Source organism: Canis lupus, chromosome 8 (assembly GCF_011100685.1).
Source record: "Canis lupus familiaris isolate Mischka breed German Shepherd chromosome 8, alternate assembly UU_Cfam_GSD_1.0, whole genome shotgun sequence".
NCBI lineage: Eukaryota > Metazoa > Chordata > Mammalia > Carnivora > Canidae > Canis > Canis lupus.
Window position 1 is genome coordinate 61452562 of NC_049229.1, and position 18046 is coordinate 61470607.

Sequence of the window (18046 nt, forward strand, 5' to 3'; positions counted from 1 at the left end):
ATACATATTCAAGTGCATATGGTATGTTCATGAAGATAGATCACATGCTGGACCATAAAACAAGTCTCAAACTTAGAAAGTCACATTGAATATGGTTCTCTGACCACAGTGAAAATATTAGAAATAAGTGATCTGTCTTAAAAAAACAGATATTTGGAAATGAAACAACACACTTCTAAATAATTCATGGGTCAGAAGAAAAAACTTAAAAATATTTTGAATAAAGATACATGAAAAAACAACATTCTAGAATTGTATGAAAATACAACATACTAAAATATTAAGAATGCAGCTAGCACAGGGATAACAGAAATACAGCTTTAAAATGCTAACATTAGAAAAGAGGAAATGTCTACAATCAGTGACTTAAGTGTCCACTATAAGAACCCAGGAAAGGGCAGCCCGGGTGGCTCAGCGGGTTAGCGCCGCCTTCAGAGAGACCGGGGATCTAGTCCCACTTCGGGCTCCTGACATGGAGCCTGCTTCTCCCTCTGCCTGTGTCTCTGCCTCTCTCTGTGTCTCTTATGAATAAATAAATAAATCTTTAAAAAAAAAAAAACCCACGAAAAAGAAGCCAAGTAAACACAAACAAAGCACCATTATACTGAGGTCCTAACCATTGTAGTAGGGGAAAAAAAAAAAAAAAAAAAACAGGGCAGCCCCCCTAGCTCAGCGGTTTAGCGCCGCCTTCAGCCCAGGGCATGATCTGGGATCGAGTCCCACGTCAGGCTCCCTGCATGGAGCCTGCTTCTCCCTCTGCTTGTGTCTCTGCCTCTCTCTGTGTCTCTCATGAATAAATAAAATATTTTAAAAATAAAAAAATACATATCAGGAAGAAGCAAAACTCTATTTCAAACGACATGATTATACAGAAAATCCTAAAGGAATTAACTACTACAAGTGAATTTATTAAGGTTACAGGGACCAGGTTAGTTCATAAAAATTTTATATACTACAGTAGGCAGTTGGAAAATGAAATCTTCTGATTAACAGTAGCATCAAAACACCTAAAATACAAGGAATTTACAAAAGATGTGCAAGAGGGATGCCTGGGTGGCTCAGCGGTTGAGCATCTGCCTTTGGCTCAGGGCATGATCCTGGAGTTCCGGATCGAGTCCCACATCAGGCTCCCTGCATGGAACCTGCTTCTCCCTCTGTCTGTGTCTCTGCCTCTCTCTCTCTTTCTGGGTCTCTCATGAATAAATAATAAATTAAAAAAAAAGATGTGCAAGGCTTCTACATGAGAACTTATCAGAAAGACTGACATGAATGGAGGAATAGACCTCATTCATGAATTAAGAGGTCGTACTCTCCAGAATAGTTTCAACACAACTCTAATGAAGATCTAATTAGATCCAAATCTAATGAAGATGAAATTAGCAAGCTGATTTTATAATTTTTGTGAAAATGTAAAGGTCTTGTAATGCCTAAAGAAAACCTTGACAAAGAAGAGCAAGGTTGGAAGGGCTCACATGTCCTGATTTCATGACCTAATATAAAGTTACAAGTAATCGAAATACTGTGGAATTAGCACAAATCTGAACAAGATTCAGATTCCTGAAATAAATTCACTTTTTTTTTTTTTTTTAGCAAATAGCACTGGAATTACTGGTTATCCACATAGAATGATCTTACCTCATGCCATACAGAAACAAACTTAAAATGGATTATAACCCAAATATAAAAGCCAAAACTAAAATTTCTAGGGAGAGAAAAACCCCCACGAAACCGATGTTTTCCCTTCCTTGAGGGAAGTAATGGTTTCTTAATATAAAACGTGCACCAAACATAAAAGAAATGATTGATAATTTGGACTTCACCACAATGAAAAACATACCACTGGAAAACATCATGAAGGAAATAAATAGGCAAGCCAGAGACTGAGAGAAAATATTTGCAAGATAGGTATCGGTGAAAGGATTTATCTCCTAGATACATATAAAAAATCCCAAACTTCAATAATAAAAAAGAAAAATCAATCTTTAAACATTTGATCCCATATTTCAAGAGATAATTTCAACATTAACATTCAACAGATAATTTCCAAAAGCAGATAAACAAATGGCCACAGCACATTAAGAAAGCAGGGAAATGCAAATTAAACCACAATGAGATAGCACAACACACCCATCAGTATGTTTAAAATCTCTTGGGGAAATGGAATATTATGCAGCCATCAGAAAGGATGAATACCCATATGTAATTTGCTTCAACGTGGATGGAACTGGAGGGTATTACGCCCCAAAAGTGAGTCCATCGGAGAAGGACAATCATCATATGGTTTCACTCATATGGGGAATATAAGAAATAGTGAAAGGGATTATAAGGGAAAGGAGGGGAACTGAGTGGGAAAAGTTAGAGAGGGAGACACACCATGAGAAACTCCTAAAACTGGGAAACGAACAAAGGGTTGTGGAAGGGGAGGTGGGTGGTGGGATGGGGTATGTGGGTGAGGGGCACTGAGGTGGGCACTTCATGGGATGAGCACTGGGTGTTATATGTTGGCAAATCCAACTTCAGTAAAAACAAATCACTTGGGGCACCTGGGTGGCTCAGTTGGTTGACTGTCTGCCTTGGCTCAGGTCAGGATCCCAGGGTCCGAGGATGGGAGCTCGGCTCCTGCTCAGCAGGGAGTGTGCTTCTCCCCAGCCCCTCAACACCCCTTACCACCCCCGTCCACCCTTCCCCTTTCCCTCCCCGCCCTTCCCCCTCTGTCCTTTCTCTCCTCCTTCCTGTTCTCTCAAATAATCTTTAAAAAAATACTTTAAAAAAAATCACAATGACTGATGCCTCCAAATATTTACAAGGATATGGAACTATTTATGGTCCATTGTTGATTGGTACAGCTACTCTAGAAAAATGTTAAGCAGTTTCATATAAAACTAAATACACACCTCCCCTATGACCCCAGCAGTTCCACTCCTCGGTATTTACCTGAGATATGAAACTAGTTCCACAAGAATTTGTACAAGAATGTTCCTAAACAGTTTTATAGTAGCCAAAAAATTCTAACAAAAAGGAATAAATGACCAAGACGTAGATCATGGATAGATCTCAAAAAAAAAAAAAAGAAAAGAAAAGAAAAAAGCTTTACACTAAAGGATAGAACGGTAGGATTCCATTTACATGAAGATCTAGAACAAGCAAAACTAAGTTCTATGAAGGCAAAACCAGTTGATGGGAGCGGTAAGGAAAAAAAAAAGAACAGTGATTTCCTTTGGACGAATGTGGGTGGGTGTTTGCTGACAAGAGATGGGGAACACTGACCTGTTGGTGATATTTGGCTGGTAGGCTGCACAGGTAGGTGTTGAATTTGCACAGGTGCACTCATTTGTCAGAACTCATCTAATGGCAGTTAAGATTCGTGCATTTCACTGTTTTACCCCCAAAAGAAAAAAAAAACTGTAAATATTGAACTCTCCTTAATGAGATGTAGGGAAACGTACTGGGGAGGGAGACGGACTGATGTCTACAACCGACTCTGAAACGCACCCAAATAGTTGAGAGATGGATCGGGGAGTGGATAAGCATGTAATACAGCAAATAGAGAAAAATGAACAAATAAAGCAAATAGAGTAAAACGTTCGTTGTGGAATCTAGGCGCTGAGTATATAACGTTGTCTCAACTTCATGTTTGAGATTTTTCATCGGAAGGTGGGGGAGGGGATAGCGGCTGGCCTCGCCCGGGGCGTGCAGCGTGTGTCCCCACACACTCCCTCCCTCCCTCCCGGAGCTCTGGCCCCCACCTCGGGGGGTGACGCGGGGGCGCGGGGATCCACGGTGGTTGCCCCGCGCTCCGCTCCCGCGAGTGTCGGGGGCCGGGGGTGCGGGGCGCTGAGCCTGGGACTACGCGCCGGGATGCGGGAGCCTCGCCTTGGTGCGCAGATGCGCCCGCGCGCTCGCCTCGCTGTCCAGGCTCTCCCACTGCCCCGGGCGGGGACTCCGGGGGCCGCGGGGCGCGGAACCCAGGCGGGGGCCAGCCGCGTCTGGAGGAGCCGGAGCGCCCTCTTCTGGCCCAGCGGGGGGCCCACTCAGGGCCCTGCGCACCCACTGCCCCCGGAGCGCGGCCCCCGCGGGCGGAGAAGAGCGCGGGGAGGGCCCGGCGCTGCCGGGAGCCTGGGGGCGGGGCGGAGTCGCTGCCGCCGGCCGCCGCGGGGCTCCACCTGTTGCAGCCTCGGAGCGCTCCAGCGCCCAGGCGGGAGGGGCCCGGGGACGGCGCGGGCAGACGGGCGCGGAGGGGGCGCTCCCGGGGGACGTGAGAGTGGCGCCCAGAGGCCGTGCCAGCGCCCCTGAAAGGCGAGGTCCTGGGGAGGGAGGGAGCCCTGGCCATCTGCTGAGGAGCCGGCCGCGGGTCCGCCTGCGGTGGGGGCAGGCAAGCGCCCTGCGCCGCGTCCTGGCGGCACAGAATCTCCGGAGCGCACGCCCCGGTGGAGACGGACCTCTCCTCGGCGCCCCTCCCGGGAGGCGCCCCCGCCCCGCCCCGCCCCGCCCCCGCCCCCGCGCAGGACCCGAGGCCCTGGGCGCTCCGCTTGGGGCAGGGCCAGGGAGGCGGCCCGGCGGAGAGGCCCCCAAGTCGCCGCGTTCCAGTCCTCGCGCCTGTCTCGCTTTCTCCTCCAGCCGGTCGGGGCGCGCCCGCCCGGGACCCGCTCGCGTCCCCGCGCCCGGCAGCCCGGCGGGTGACCCCGGGGCCCGAGGCTGCGCGCGCCGGGCGCCGGCACCACCGACCCCGTGGCCGAGGCTGCCGTGACCTGCACCGGGACGCCCCGCGCCCTGGCCGTCGGCGGAGTGCGAGCCGCGGTCCGAGCCCCCGAGCCCCCGAGCCCCCGAGCCCGCCGGGCGCCGCTCGCCCGCCGCCTCCCGAGGCCGGAAGACCCGCGCTCGGGGGGAACCTCGAGTCCGCCCCAATTTTGCGCCGAGGACGCGCCACGCCCCCTCCCCGATCGGAGCGGAGCGGAGCGGAGCCGGGAGGGCAGCGGGGCGGGGACGGCGGCGGCGGAGAAGCGGCGGACCCTGCTCGGGTCGCTCGGGCCCTGTGCGTGGGCGACTCGGGGCGGCGGGGGCGGGACGGCGGCGACGAGGAGGATTTGAAACCGCGAGGGGAGGCGGCGGCCGGCGGAGCCGAGCGGCCTGGGCAGCGCCCCGCGGTCATGGGCGAGCCGGCCGTCGGGCGTCCCGGGCCGGGCTGAGCGGCGACCCCGGGAGGGCGGGGGCGGGGGCGGGGGCGGCGGGCCATGGCCGGGCGGGCTTGCGGCTGCAGCTGCGGCCCGGGCCACCTGAACGAGGACAACGCGCGCTTCCTGCTGCTCGCCGCGCTCATCGTGCTCTACCTGCTGGGCGGCGCCGCCGTCTTCTCGGCGCTGGAGCTGGCGCACGAGCGCCAGGCCAAGCAGCGCTGGGAGGAGCGCCTGGCCAACTTCAGCCGCCGCCACAACCTGAGCCGCGACGAGCTGCGCGGCTTCCTCCGCCACTACGAGGAGGCCACGGAGGCCGGCATCCGCGTGGACAGCGCCCGCCCGCGCTGGGACTTCACCGGCGCCTTCTACTTCGTGGGCACCGTCGTGTCCACCATAGGTGAGTGCGCGCCGCGGGCGGGCGGGGCCCGGGCAGGTGGCTCCTCGCCCCCCCCCCCCCCCACCGCCCGGCCTCCGGGCTGCGAGCCTCCGCCCCATCAACAGGTGGCGCTGCCTCCGCGCTCCTCGGGCCGCCGCCCCGGGCGCCCGCGTGCGCACCCCTGCAGCTAGCCCCGGTGCCGGCCCGCCCGGTAACGCGGTTCTGGGGGGCGGGGGGGCCTTCATTGAGCCTTAAAATCGCTCTCGAGGATTTTCCATCTAGGTAAGGAGACGGACCTGGGGTTCGTGAAACTTTAGCTTACAAATTGGAACAGGAACCTATAAACGTGTATTGACGTAGCCCCGTGCAGGAGGCAACGGTGAGAGGGGGAGGCGCGAATTTTAAGACTGTCTGTGACGTCAGACTTACAGGAGAGAAGAATCCGATGGAACACCAAATGGGAAGGGGGGGCAAAAGGGCTAATGAGAATGGAAACAGCCTCCCACCAGGAAGAAAGGAGGGGGTGACCTTTGGGTTGAAGAGTGAGCGCTAGGTATGGCTTGGGAACTAGAGTGTGTTGCACTCTAGAGCAGGAGAGATTTTCATTTAGGGGTACCCCCCCCCCTCCAGCTACCTGGTGTATATAGAATGGGGAGCAGAAGGCTAGGTCGGTCTCCCGGCTTAGGGCATGATGAGGGGCCCTTACTGCCAAACTAAGGAGCTAAGGCTTACCTAGAGGAATTGGGGGCCACGGAGAGTTTTTGCAAGAGTGTGGCCCCGCCGCAGTCGATGATAGCTTTATTTGCAGCAGAAGGAAAATGTTGGGAGTCTTTGTGCTTCACCTCTAATGACTGTTCCCCTCTGAAGCATGATCAAGTGGGAGGGGGGTTGGGGAAGGTGCTGCTGTGGAGATTCTGAGGGAAGGAAAGAGCTGAAGCAGAGGAGGGGCTTTGAAGGACGACCCCCAAAGGGAGTAGCTGCCGAGAGGGAGTAGCTGCCCAGTGCCAGAGCCCAGGCAGTGCAACAGGCCCGCAGGGCACAGCGGGTTGGGAGGAGAGCTTGTCAGGGAGGCAGGGTGACAAGGCAAACTTGCTTGAAGCTCCCACGCATGGCTGTCTTAGGTTGACAGTCTGCCAGGAGAGTGATTAGTCCAGAAAGATTTCCCAAGGTTAGTCTAGGAGCCCGAGGCTTCAGCTGCAGAGTAGGAGGCAGCGCAGGGAGGATTGGTCCCATTAGGGACACACGGGCTCTGTCTGAAGCACTTGTGCCACCCCCCGCCCCCCCATCCATCCAGGTCCCTGCCCACCCACAGGCCCTTATGGACTCACAGTTACAGAAGCGCTCTTCCTGCTGATTAGAGCTCCAGGCCCAGAGAGGGATGGGGGGCGGGGGGCGGGGGTAAAGCCCATCACTGTTCTCCCTCCCAGCCCACAGTCTCTGCTGGGCTATCTCCGCAGAATTCCCTCCACCCCACCCCACCCCCCACTGTGTCAACTCCTTTGTCTCCAAAGATGGTTCTAGAATTGCTGTGAAGGGAGGACTTTGGGCAAACAGCCTATTGGAGAAGCGCTGCTGTGGAGCTGACCTTGACCCTGTATCTGCATCACTCGCTCTACAGTGTTTCTATTCAGACTGATGATTCACTTGGGGTTGGTCTTGGTGGGAGATTTTGGGAGCTGAATCCACTCCCCCAGCACAAGCCACCCCTTGGTACTCTCCATGGACGTGGAGGCAGGAAGGAGCAGCTTGTATGTGTGGACTGGGGAATGTTGGTGCCTTGGGAACGGAGAACGCCTCGGGTGGGGGGGCGGGCAGGTAGGAACAGGGGCTTTGGAGGCGGGACTATATTAATGCAGCCTGTTGGAGAGGAAGGAATCCTGAACCCACAGTCTGGAGGTGGGGCTACTGGTCCTGGCTCTGTAGCTTGGGCAGGTTTCTCAGCCCTTCTCACCTGAGATGTCTACAAGGTGGCCACCTTGGCCTTGGCGCATATTAGCTGTTTGGTAAATATTAGCTCCATCTCCTGCCCACTCCCGCCCCCTGAGCCTGCTCCTCCTGCAGGGTTCTCGAGGTATAATGAGCTCATGTAAGTGAAAGTTCTTTACAAACTACAAAGCACAGGCTTATTTTTACTTTCCCAATTCTAACATTTCCTTCTAAATTGTTTCATTAATTGCTGTTGTAATTATGACACTCACTCCCCTTTATTAGGATACATATTAGGCACATACTGTGGTTATTATGTGAATATGCGATGCAGCTAATTACTGTGTTACATCTACACTTAATTTCGATCGACACAACTCTGTGAGGTAGGTATGATTATCCTCATTTTATAGATGAAGCTAAAGCTTCACGTTCTTTGTAAAATAACGTAAAAAGAAGAAAAAAAAGGAAGCCATCTGCAGTGACATCACCCCAGATTAATCATTGTTAACACATTGGTACATTTCTTTCTATTCTTTTTTCCTGTGCATACACACACACACACACACATATGTATTTTTTAAAAATTGGGATCATCTTCAATAAACCTTGCATTTTGTATTTTAGGTGTAACAGGTACATGATGTATCTTGTCTAAAATAGTTCCGCTGTGCTTTATTCTTCAAAGACTTTGAAGTAATAGACAACAAGAAAGCATCTGGTAAAACAATGGAAAAAATGTGAATAAAACTTCAGGGATGCCTGGGTGGCTCAGTGGTTGAGCGTCTGCCTTTGGCTCAGGTCATGATCCCAGGGTCCTGGGATTGAGTCCCACATCAGGCTCCCATCAGAGAGCCTGCTTATCCCTCTGCCTATGTCTCTGTCTCTCTGTGTCTCTCATGAATAAATAAATAAAATCTTTAAAAAACAACAACTTCAGAACCAGGGAAAAGAAGAACAGAAATGTGGAAAGCAAATGGACCTAGGAAGTTGCTAGAGAGGAGCTCTGTCTTTGTTTAGGTCCCCTTAGAAGCAGACCCTGTGCTGAGAATTTGAGTTGATTGGCAGGTGCAAGGGATGCAGGCAAGTGCAGGACTGATACAGAAAGGGAAGTAAGTCATCACAGGGTCTGCTATTAGGGAGGAACCATAGTGAGCTACTTAGTCCCAAGTGGAGGCTTGAAGCAACACAAAGCTCATGACCCAGAATTATCCCCAGGTGAGGAGGCTGGGGTGTTTATACACCCACAGCTGTCAGGAGTTGGTTCAAAGCTGCTTGGAGAGCAGGGGAAGCATGAGGATAATTTTCAGGTACAGATTTCCCCTGCCACCCAAAAGTAGAGTGTTTCTGTGGAAGCTTTCATAAACTGAAATGGCGTGTAGGATGAACCAAGTACCATCTCCTGAAAGTAAAAATCCTCAGATTTATTTCCATTAGCAATTGCACATACTAGTGTAGGTCTTTCATAAAAGCAAAGTGGCATAAAGCAAACTCACAGATAATGGGGTAAATCTGTACTTCTGGCCTGGTTTTGTTTGTTTGTTTTTTTTCCATGGACAGCCCAAGGGCAGTCCTCTAGCAAAGATATAAACACACTGGCCATCCGAAGTCAGGTGGGAGTGCCCAGAAATGGTAAAGGGGATCCCAAGGCGTGTGGCAGGGCATCCACAGTGACTAGTCAGGCTTGAAATTTGGTTGCAAGCTCCATGGCAGAGTCAGGACCCATACTAGAATTCTTATTATCAGGGAAAAAGGAGAGCATCCACTCCCAGTTATCAGGGAAAAAGGGGAGCATCCACTCCCATCTATCCCAGTTTCTAATCCTCAAAAAAGTTTCCCCTTGGGATTTTGCGTAGGCAGCATTGGATAGAAGAGTGGGCCAGGTTCACAAACAAACATTTTCCTGAAAATGCAATTGAGTATTTCATGCGCCTATTGTCTGAGATCTTTGATTGAAAAATTAGGGCAGAACTAAATTCTACCTCCAAACTAATAATACACTATATGTGAACTAACTTGAATGTAAATAAAATTCTTAAAAAAATAAAAGAGCAGAATGAGAAGCAGTTTGGCAGTTTCGCAAAAGGCTAAACAGAGAGCTACCATATGACCCAGCAATTTCACTCTTAGGGCACAGATTCAAAAGAAAGCAGATACTCAGATATAGTGCACCCTGTTTGTCGCATTGTTACGATAGCCAAGAGGTGGAAACGACCCAAGTGTTCATCAACAGATGGGTGGATGAACACAAGGTACGATGGAATACCACTGAACCATAAAAAGAATTTTGATATATGGAGGCACCTTGAAAACATCATACTTAGTGAAATAAGCCAGACAGAAGGACACATATCGTGTAATTCCACTTTTATGAGGTACCTAGAATAGGTAAATTCCAGAGGAATGGAAGGTAGAACAGAAGTTGCCAGAGGCTGGGGGAAGAGGGGAAAGGGTTGTTTTATAGGTATGGCTTTTTGTTGGGGATTAAAAAAAAAAAAAAAAGCCTTGCATGAGGATAGTGGTGATGGTTAAACAACAGAGTGAATGTATTTAATGTCATTGAATCATACACTTATGAATGGTTATGATGGTACATATTATGGCTATTTTGCCACAACTTAAAAAAGAGCAGAATATTGAAACACAACTCAGAGATGCTGATTCTGAAAGAGGCTGGCGGTCAGAGTGAAGCAAGAATAAATGTGAAGTACTCAGAGAAGTAGGTTGATAGCATATCCTGTAAATAATCGTCTATAAATATCTTTCTTCTCAAAGAGGCTTTTGTTAGGAGTTGGTTTCTGTATATGCCTGTGTATTTATAACTCACCTTCTCTCCCAAAAGGACTTGAGGTCATTTGCATGTGATATGGTCGGGGTAGACTTAGGCTTTAGGTCACCCCAAATCTCGGGAGCTTAACACATCGGAGGCTTACGTCGTACTCATACCAAGCTTGCTGTGGGTGGGTGATGACTCCCCAAGGCGGTTGTCTCCTTTGTTGGCTCAGTATTCAGGCGTCTTTTTTATGTTGCATCTCCTCTTCATCAGCTCATGCTTCCAGGATTGCTCCAGAAGGGGAGGCAGGGTGGGAAGTGTACAGTCAGCAATTCAGCAGGCGACCACCTGGAAGCGACACAAGTCACCTCCCCGCACACTCCATTGGCCCAATCAAGTCATGTGACCACACCCCACTTCAAGGACACGGGGAACCACACTGCTCCCCTAAGTCCAAAAGTGGATAAGACTCGATATTGGTGAACAGCTCGGATGCCTACTACACACATTCATATGTGCAGTGCATCGGAAATGGACAGTGATGGATTTAAGACACTGGGGAGATGAGAAAACATGAGTAGAATAGCTCGATTAAGCCATGTAATGGTTTTTGCTTGTGTTCTTTTTTAAAATTTTTAATTATTTTTTAAAAGTAGGCTTCGCGCCCTATGATCCAGACCTGTGGGCGCAATCAAGAGTCAGGTTCTTGACTGACTGAGCCATCCAGGCACGCCCCTAGCCACGTATTGTTAATACACAGAGGTTTAGGTCAAAAGGACCTACATAAGCACCAGAAGTAAGCCCCACACTTGGCTCTGAGTTTTCAGTTGTTAAAGAGGCAAAGACAACCATTAAATGGTCCCTCTTATCCAGGCTGCCTCTTTGGAAAACACCCAACGTTTTCAGACTCGAATAAAAATTTTCCTACAGATTGTTATGAATGGGAGTACGTAACATGATGAGTAATCTTCTCCACCGCGTCTAGCCCATAAATGTGAAAGAGAACCATGCACTCCTGCATAGCACCGCATCCCTCAATGCGAGGCACAATACGGTACGAGCCCCTCTGCCAGAGTTGGAAACCATGCAGGACAGGCATTCGGCTCCCAGTGGTGTGGCCCAGTAAGGACGTTTAGAATTCTCAACTGGCAGTTCCCAAGCTTCAGTGTCTACAAGAGCTCACTTGAGGGGAGTGTTAAAATGTAGGTATTTGGGCTCCACCTTTCAGAGATCCTGATCCAGTCCATCTGCATTTTAACAGGTGGCTCTGAGGCACACTCAAGACATGTCTGATGGGAGTGGGTTGGGTTGAAGACAGACACTGCCCATGGAGATCCTTGGTGTTCAAAGAGTGGTTGGTGATTCAGTGGTATCCGGATCTTGCTAGACATGTGGACTCTCAGACCAACCCCAGAGCAACTGAATTAGAACCTGTTCTTTAACAAAAACACCCAGGCGAGTCATAGGCACACTAAAGTCATTTTGTGATGTTGCCGGCGAGGGGCCCCCTGTGCTCTAGACCATAGACAACCTGGTGGTGGCCAGGCTGGAATGGAGAGGAGGTTAGATGGGCTCATCCTTTGCCTCGGTGGACCTCCTCACCAGCAGGTGGTTAAGTACGCAAGGAGCACGTTGACTTAGCCAAGAGCAGCTTATCCAGATGCAGGGATACCCTGGGATTGGGCTGACAAGGACAGCATGGCTTGTGCGCATCTGAGAGGGCTCATGCCAAGCCCCACCTCCATGGTGTAACCTTCAAGGTGGGTTTCCAGATTGCAGCAACGATTGTGTTCATTTTAATTAAACAGAAATGATTATGTTGGCACCCCTTTTTGGCCTTGGGTGTGGCTTGTGATTAGCACTTGTGCAGCAAGATTCTTATAAAATGGAATAGAATTCTCTAAGACCCAAGGCCTTGTGGGGCTCAGGAGCTGGGCTGACGATATATGATTTGGCCTGGTCAGTGTGCAAATCTTTGTGGTGCTGAATTGGATATTGGTTTTGGAATCTGTTTTGTCCTACATGGGAACAAAGTTGAGGGAAGAACTTACGAAATCGGATTATAACAGGTTCAAACAAAATATTGGGAATCACCATTCTGCAGTACAAAGTTCTAAACTGATGTCCTGAACAGACATTGAGAAAGAATAAAGACATCTCATGAGTACACTGATGGGTATCACATGGGCCTCATACATGTGTCAAGATTTAAAATCACACACTGACTGGGCACTTTATATTTTACAGAGCATTCGTGCACAAATCTTACAAGGTAGGAAGAGAAGTTATTCATCTATTTTGCAGATAAGGAAACTGAGGACAGAAAAGCATAGTTGCCTTACTCAGGATGATATAGCTGAGGACTTACTCAGCTATAAAGTGGCCAAGTCAAGATTAGAATCAGGTTTTGTTTTGTTTACTGTCTGACGATAAAAGAAATACATATTCATTTGAGAAGACTGGAAATATATGGGAAAGCATAAATAGGAAAGTAGAAAAAAAAATAGGAAAGTAGAGTCACCCATAGTGCCACCATCCAACAAGAATCACTGTTAATAGTTTGGTGTATCGTGTTATATTGTACCTAAAATGCTATTTCATTGAATCTCAGATGCTTCATTATTTTATGTACCATTAAGAAAGAAAAGAATGCTGCCAATTAAATTTTGACATGCTAGCCCTTGGGATGGAAATGTGTGATCATCCCAATTTCCAAGATATGAACATATTGGGGGAAAAGTACATCTTAAAGTCACAGAAAGAGATCATATTTTGTATCTGATTGTTTTCCAAGGAACCATGATACTGTGAGCATATGTTGTAATTAGGTAAAAATAATCTCAGAATTTCCTTGATTTATACTCTAGTTGATTGGTTTTAAATACTTATTAAAAAATATAGTTTGGGGCGCCTGGGTGGCTCAGCCAGTTCAGCTGGCTCAGGTCGTGATCCCGGGGTCCTGGGATCAAGCCCCACCTCCGGGTCCCTGCTCATCGGGGAGCCTGCTTCTTCCTCTGCTCCTCCCCACTCCTCATACTGGAGCGCGCTCTCTCACTTCCTCTCAAATAAATAAATAAATAAAATCTTTGAAAAACACACATACTTACAGTTCATCTTCTCTGATTTAGCTAGCTAATCCTTCCCCCATTTTGCTGTTGGGAGCAAGGGGGTGTGGTGTTAATCGTTGTGTTTATTGTGCATCAGATTTTAAGGATTTGGGCCTTTTGTGCTATCTGAGCCTTCCTTTCCCTGCATTTTCGTTTTTCTATTCGGCACTTATTAGATTTAGAAACACTTAATTTCTGTGCACTTTTGTATTGCCATCTTTTCCTTGCCACATCTTCCATGGTTTGTGCTTAGAAAATAACTTTACATCCAGATCTTATAAGAACGCTGATTTCTGTTCAGTATTTTTCCAAGTGCTCCACACCCACTGTCATAGCAGTAGCTTTTAAAACTCTTCACCGTATTGTCTCGTGTGAACAATGATGGTGCCTTTTGAGGTTATATTTAAGGAGCCATGGCATGTGGTCATGGGGAGGGAGGCAGCTTGAAGAGTGGCTGGTAGGCATTTGTATTCACCCAGGGTCAGGTGGCGGAGGCCGTCTCTTTTGGGATCTAGCTTCTAAAATTTCATGAGGAAGCTCACAGTGTCCATCCTGTGAACCTTGGGTTTGTTCAATTATTTGTTTCCTTCTTGGAAAGTTTCAGTATCTTGAAAATAAGGTTCCCCCGCAGGACATCCCTCTCCTCTCCACGGTCCAGCACGCTAGCAAGTGCACATCATTAAATTCTTCTATTATGAAATATGATGCTTTCCCCTTCTTTTATCCTAAATTCTATCCTGTTCTCTCCCCACCCCCTCCTCAATACCTTTCTCCACGAGGAGAGATACATTTGGCATGAATGTAACCCAAATAATTCTTGCACCCCTTGGGGCGCTAGGGCTGGTGCTCTGTTCAAAGGAGCACCATCCATTAGCCCAAAGTGACAAGTAAATGTGACTTTTGCTTCCTTGTCTCTGAAGAATCTTAGAGGAATGTCCTTTCACATCTCCTAGTCTCACATATCTTAGAGGCGTTCTGGAGCCTCTTATCTCAAATCCCCTCAGTCCGTCTGCCCCTCTGCGCACCCCCTCACCACCCCCATCTCTCCCTGTTCCGTCGTCACAAGTGACCTCTCCTCCCAACCTGTTGTAGCTTTTTCTTGTTCTCTCCTGTTCCCTGGTCTCTTTGCAGGGAAGGACAGCCCTGGGGACTGGCCCAGCAAGCGGCAGTCCTGCCCTTTAGGAGGCTGGACAAAAGAGCAGTGCAAGATTATGGTCATCGTCCTGGGGACACTGTCAGCCTGCTAAAGGAGGACAGGACCGTGTCCAGACCCAGAAGCACATAGCCCACTGAGGACAGTGGGGCAGTCACTGTCTCCATCACCAAGCTGTCCTCCCTCCAGCCTCTGGCCTTCTGCCTCCTTCCGTTCAGTTTATCTGAATTGCTAGACATCATATCACTTTTCCGAAATGGTGCACCCTTAGCATTGCCCTGTGTCTTCCTTTGGCCTGAGAACCATCTTTAAAAAATATATATATATATTTATTTATTTATTAGAGATTGAGAGCAATCGTGAGCAGGAGCAAGGTGAGGAACGGAGGGAGAGAGAGAAACAGACTCCCTGCTGAGTGGGGAGCCTGATGCAGGGTAGGGGACAGGGGCTGTGATCCCAGAACCCTGGGATCATGAGCTGAAGGCAGATGCTTCACTGACTGGGCCACCCAGACGTTTCTAGAGAGCCATCTTTGGAAGCCTAAATGCTCAGATTCTGTTGGCCCCATTCTCCCATCAACTGCTGGCATCTCTTCTATTGGTCACCTGTCCTTACAAGGAAACCGCGTGGTCAGTGAACCCAGGGGTCAGGCCCTGAGTGAAATGAGTGTAACCTGGGGTGTGGGACATTGGGCACAGGGGGCCTGTGCTCCCATGGGGATTCGGATTCCAACTGTAAAATGGTATCGGAATGGCCAGACAGGTCTGATGCTGGCTTCACTCATGAGTTTGAGCCTCCCAGGTCAAATCTTGACCATCCATGAACTCCGGCTCTTTCCTTGTGGGAGCAAGAAAGGCAAGAAGCTCTTAACCCTTCTTAGCCAGTGGCGACATCCAGATTTTTACAGTTCACTCAAGTGCCTCTTTGTGCAGGAAGCTTGGTCAGCAGCGACAGTGAACTCACACATTAGGCATTTTATTATGCACCCACTAATTCCTAAAAGGACCTTGGGGCGCTTATATTCCCTAAACTCCTCCAAGCCTTATGTCTACACTTAGGTGTCATGACCTGTCAGTACATAGTGTTCAGTTTGTTTCTTTCCTTTTACATGATTTCCTATACACTTTGTCAGGAATAGCTTGTGCTCCTATTAATGTAGCATGGTTTGTTTAATCACCCCAACATTGTTGGATTTGAGGTTATAGTTGTATATGTTTTTATTCTTGTTTTATAATAAGATTTACAAAATGCATTGAGTGATTGCCATGGGCTAAACACGGTATCTCTCTTTATATATGTTTATTTCTTATTAGAGCCCCATGAGGGTGATTACTCTTAATACCCTCATGTGGGGGAGCAGGATCGTGGGGCCCCCGAGCACTTCCGGGCAGTGTCTGAAGTTACCCAGCTGGAAGGAGCCCAGAGGTTCCCTTCAACGCTTTCCCTTTGAACTGCTACTGCTTTGCCACGTCTTCCTTTGGGGTCTTTGTTGTGGGAAGAATTGCCAGGTGAAGGGCTTGTGACCTCTTTTTTCAGGTGTGGTGGTCCTTGGGTGACTTGGGGTCACCCAAGGGGACAGAAACGTCTGGCTAGCAGAATCTCAGGGAACGTTTGTGATACTGTAGTATCTGCGGTTCCTTGGGTAAAAGGTTTGGGTAACGTCCTGCCTGCCACCCAGGGGCCCATTGCACACAGACACCTGTGTCCCCCATCCCGTTGCAGTATCTCACAGTTCTTCCAAACTTGCAACCTCCCTCCCATCACCCTGACAACTGAGGTGCCTAGAATGTGCCGGCCTCCGGGACTTTCACCTCCAGCCCCAACCTATTTGATCCGAAGTCACTTCCTGACTCTGCCTTGTGAGCTCTTGGCCTGGTCACACCGAGGTTTTGTGTGTCTTGAGTCTTCCCTCGTGTCACACATCTGATGCAGATCACGAGGCATTGATCTTACAGATCAACCAAGGCAGTGGTTTTCCAGCTGCGCTCCAAGTAGCCCATGGGGTTCTCTGTGGGATCTTAAAAGCTTTCCTGAGGTCCTGAGTTTTTATCTCTGTTATATGTATTTATTTATACATGCCCCAAAATATTTATCTTGTTCTGCTGTCTTTTTATTGACTATTACATTTTTTGGCATGTAGAAAAGATCTTTATGTAGCCAAATATGCTCGTTTTTACTGGCAATTTTTTCTACGTTTTTTTTTTTTTTTTCCATCAAGCTGAGTCCTCTCTGTGGTGGAGATAAATATTCTCATCCATTCTTTGTTTAGCTCTAACTCATCTCAAATGTTATTCAAAAAGATTGCTTTTTAAATGGTTTTGTGTGGTTGGCTATATAATTATGATTTGATTTATTTCTAAAATTATCACATAATGATTTGAGAATGTGCATTTTTCCAGAATCCTCTTTTCTGTTTTGAGTGTTTCTTTGTATCCCAGTATCTGTATATATTTCAACTGGCTTTTCTCTTATGTTACAGAATCTTGGAGCAGGAGGGAACATCACCCCCGAACACCCTCCAAACCTAGTAAATGCACCCAGAATAATGTTTGGGCGCATGTGTCAGGGCATATAAATTCAGAATTATTGATGTCATCAATTGCATAACTTTTGTTATATCATGAATAATACCTTTGTTTACCTCTTAAAGCTTGATATACTAACCTCTATTTTTAAACATAGATATGAGCAAGGGCCTGCCTTGTGTTGGTGGATATCTGCTGACGTTTAGACCAGTTCTTTAGTTATAATTTTTAATATGTATTTTTTAAGCCAACCCACTTAATACATTTTGTATTTTTCTTTTAAAACCAATTTTAGATTTTTCCCTCCTTTGGGGAATTTGGCACATTTGGTATTTGGTCCCTATGTAATACTCTTTTTTTGTTCTGCATTCCTCTCGTTTTTCTGTTCCCTTTTCTATGCCATACCTTCTATTACGGTGGGTTGGCTATTCTCTTTGCCACTTCAAGTGCTATCGGAATGAAATCTTATCTAAACTTCCTGGGGATAAAAACTATTTCTGCCATTATTTTTCATGGTTGTAAATAAAATTAAGACCCTTTCCCGTGGCTGATAGTAAGTCTGCGTGCATGGGTTCAGCTCCATTTCCTCCAATGGCCCTGACTCCCTGGTCCCTTGTTGCATCATCTCTGGAAACACTTTTTAACATTACATTTTTTTTCACCTTGGAACCTGCCTTGTGTCATCACCTTTGATTGCTGAGAGCACACCCACCAATGCCATACCCTTTATCTCTAATGATCTTCAGTGTGTCTCTTTCTGGTACCTTCCTCTTCATTTCCAGTCCAGTTTTTCTTCTCCTGCCACTGGACCTTTAGGCTTTGGATGGTCGTTTATTCTACACCATCGTATTTTCTTTTTTTTTTTTTTAAGTTTTTTTTTAATTTTTACTTTTTTTTATTTTTGAGAATTTGTTTATTCATGAGAGACATGGAGAGAGAGAGGGGCAGAGACACAGGCAGAGGGAGAAGCAGGCTCCACGCAGGGAGCCTGATGTGGGACTCGATCCTGAGA

At 48.0% G+C, this 18046-nt stretch overlaps 1 protein-coding gene across 1 annotated transcript in view; it reads left to right on the top strand.

The window, feature by feature from the left end:
• Positions 1-5216: 5216 nt before the first annotated feature.
• KCNK13 (potassium two pore domain channel subfamily K member 13) overlaps positions 5217-18046 on the top strand; it is a 96160-nt gene continuing 83330 nt past the window's right edge. The window contains exon 1 of the mRNA XM_038545545.1: positions 5217-5571. Within this exon, the coding sequence (XP_038401473.1) occupies positions 5232-5571 (340 nt within the window). The 5' untranslated portion in view covers positions 5217-5231. The remainder of the gene's footprint in view (positions 5572-18046) is intronic.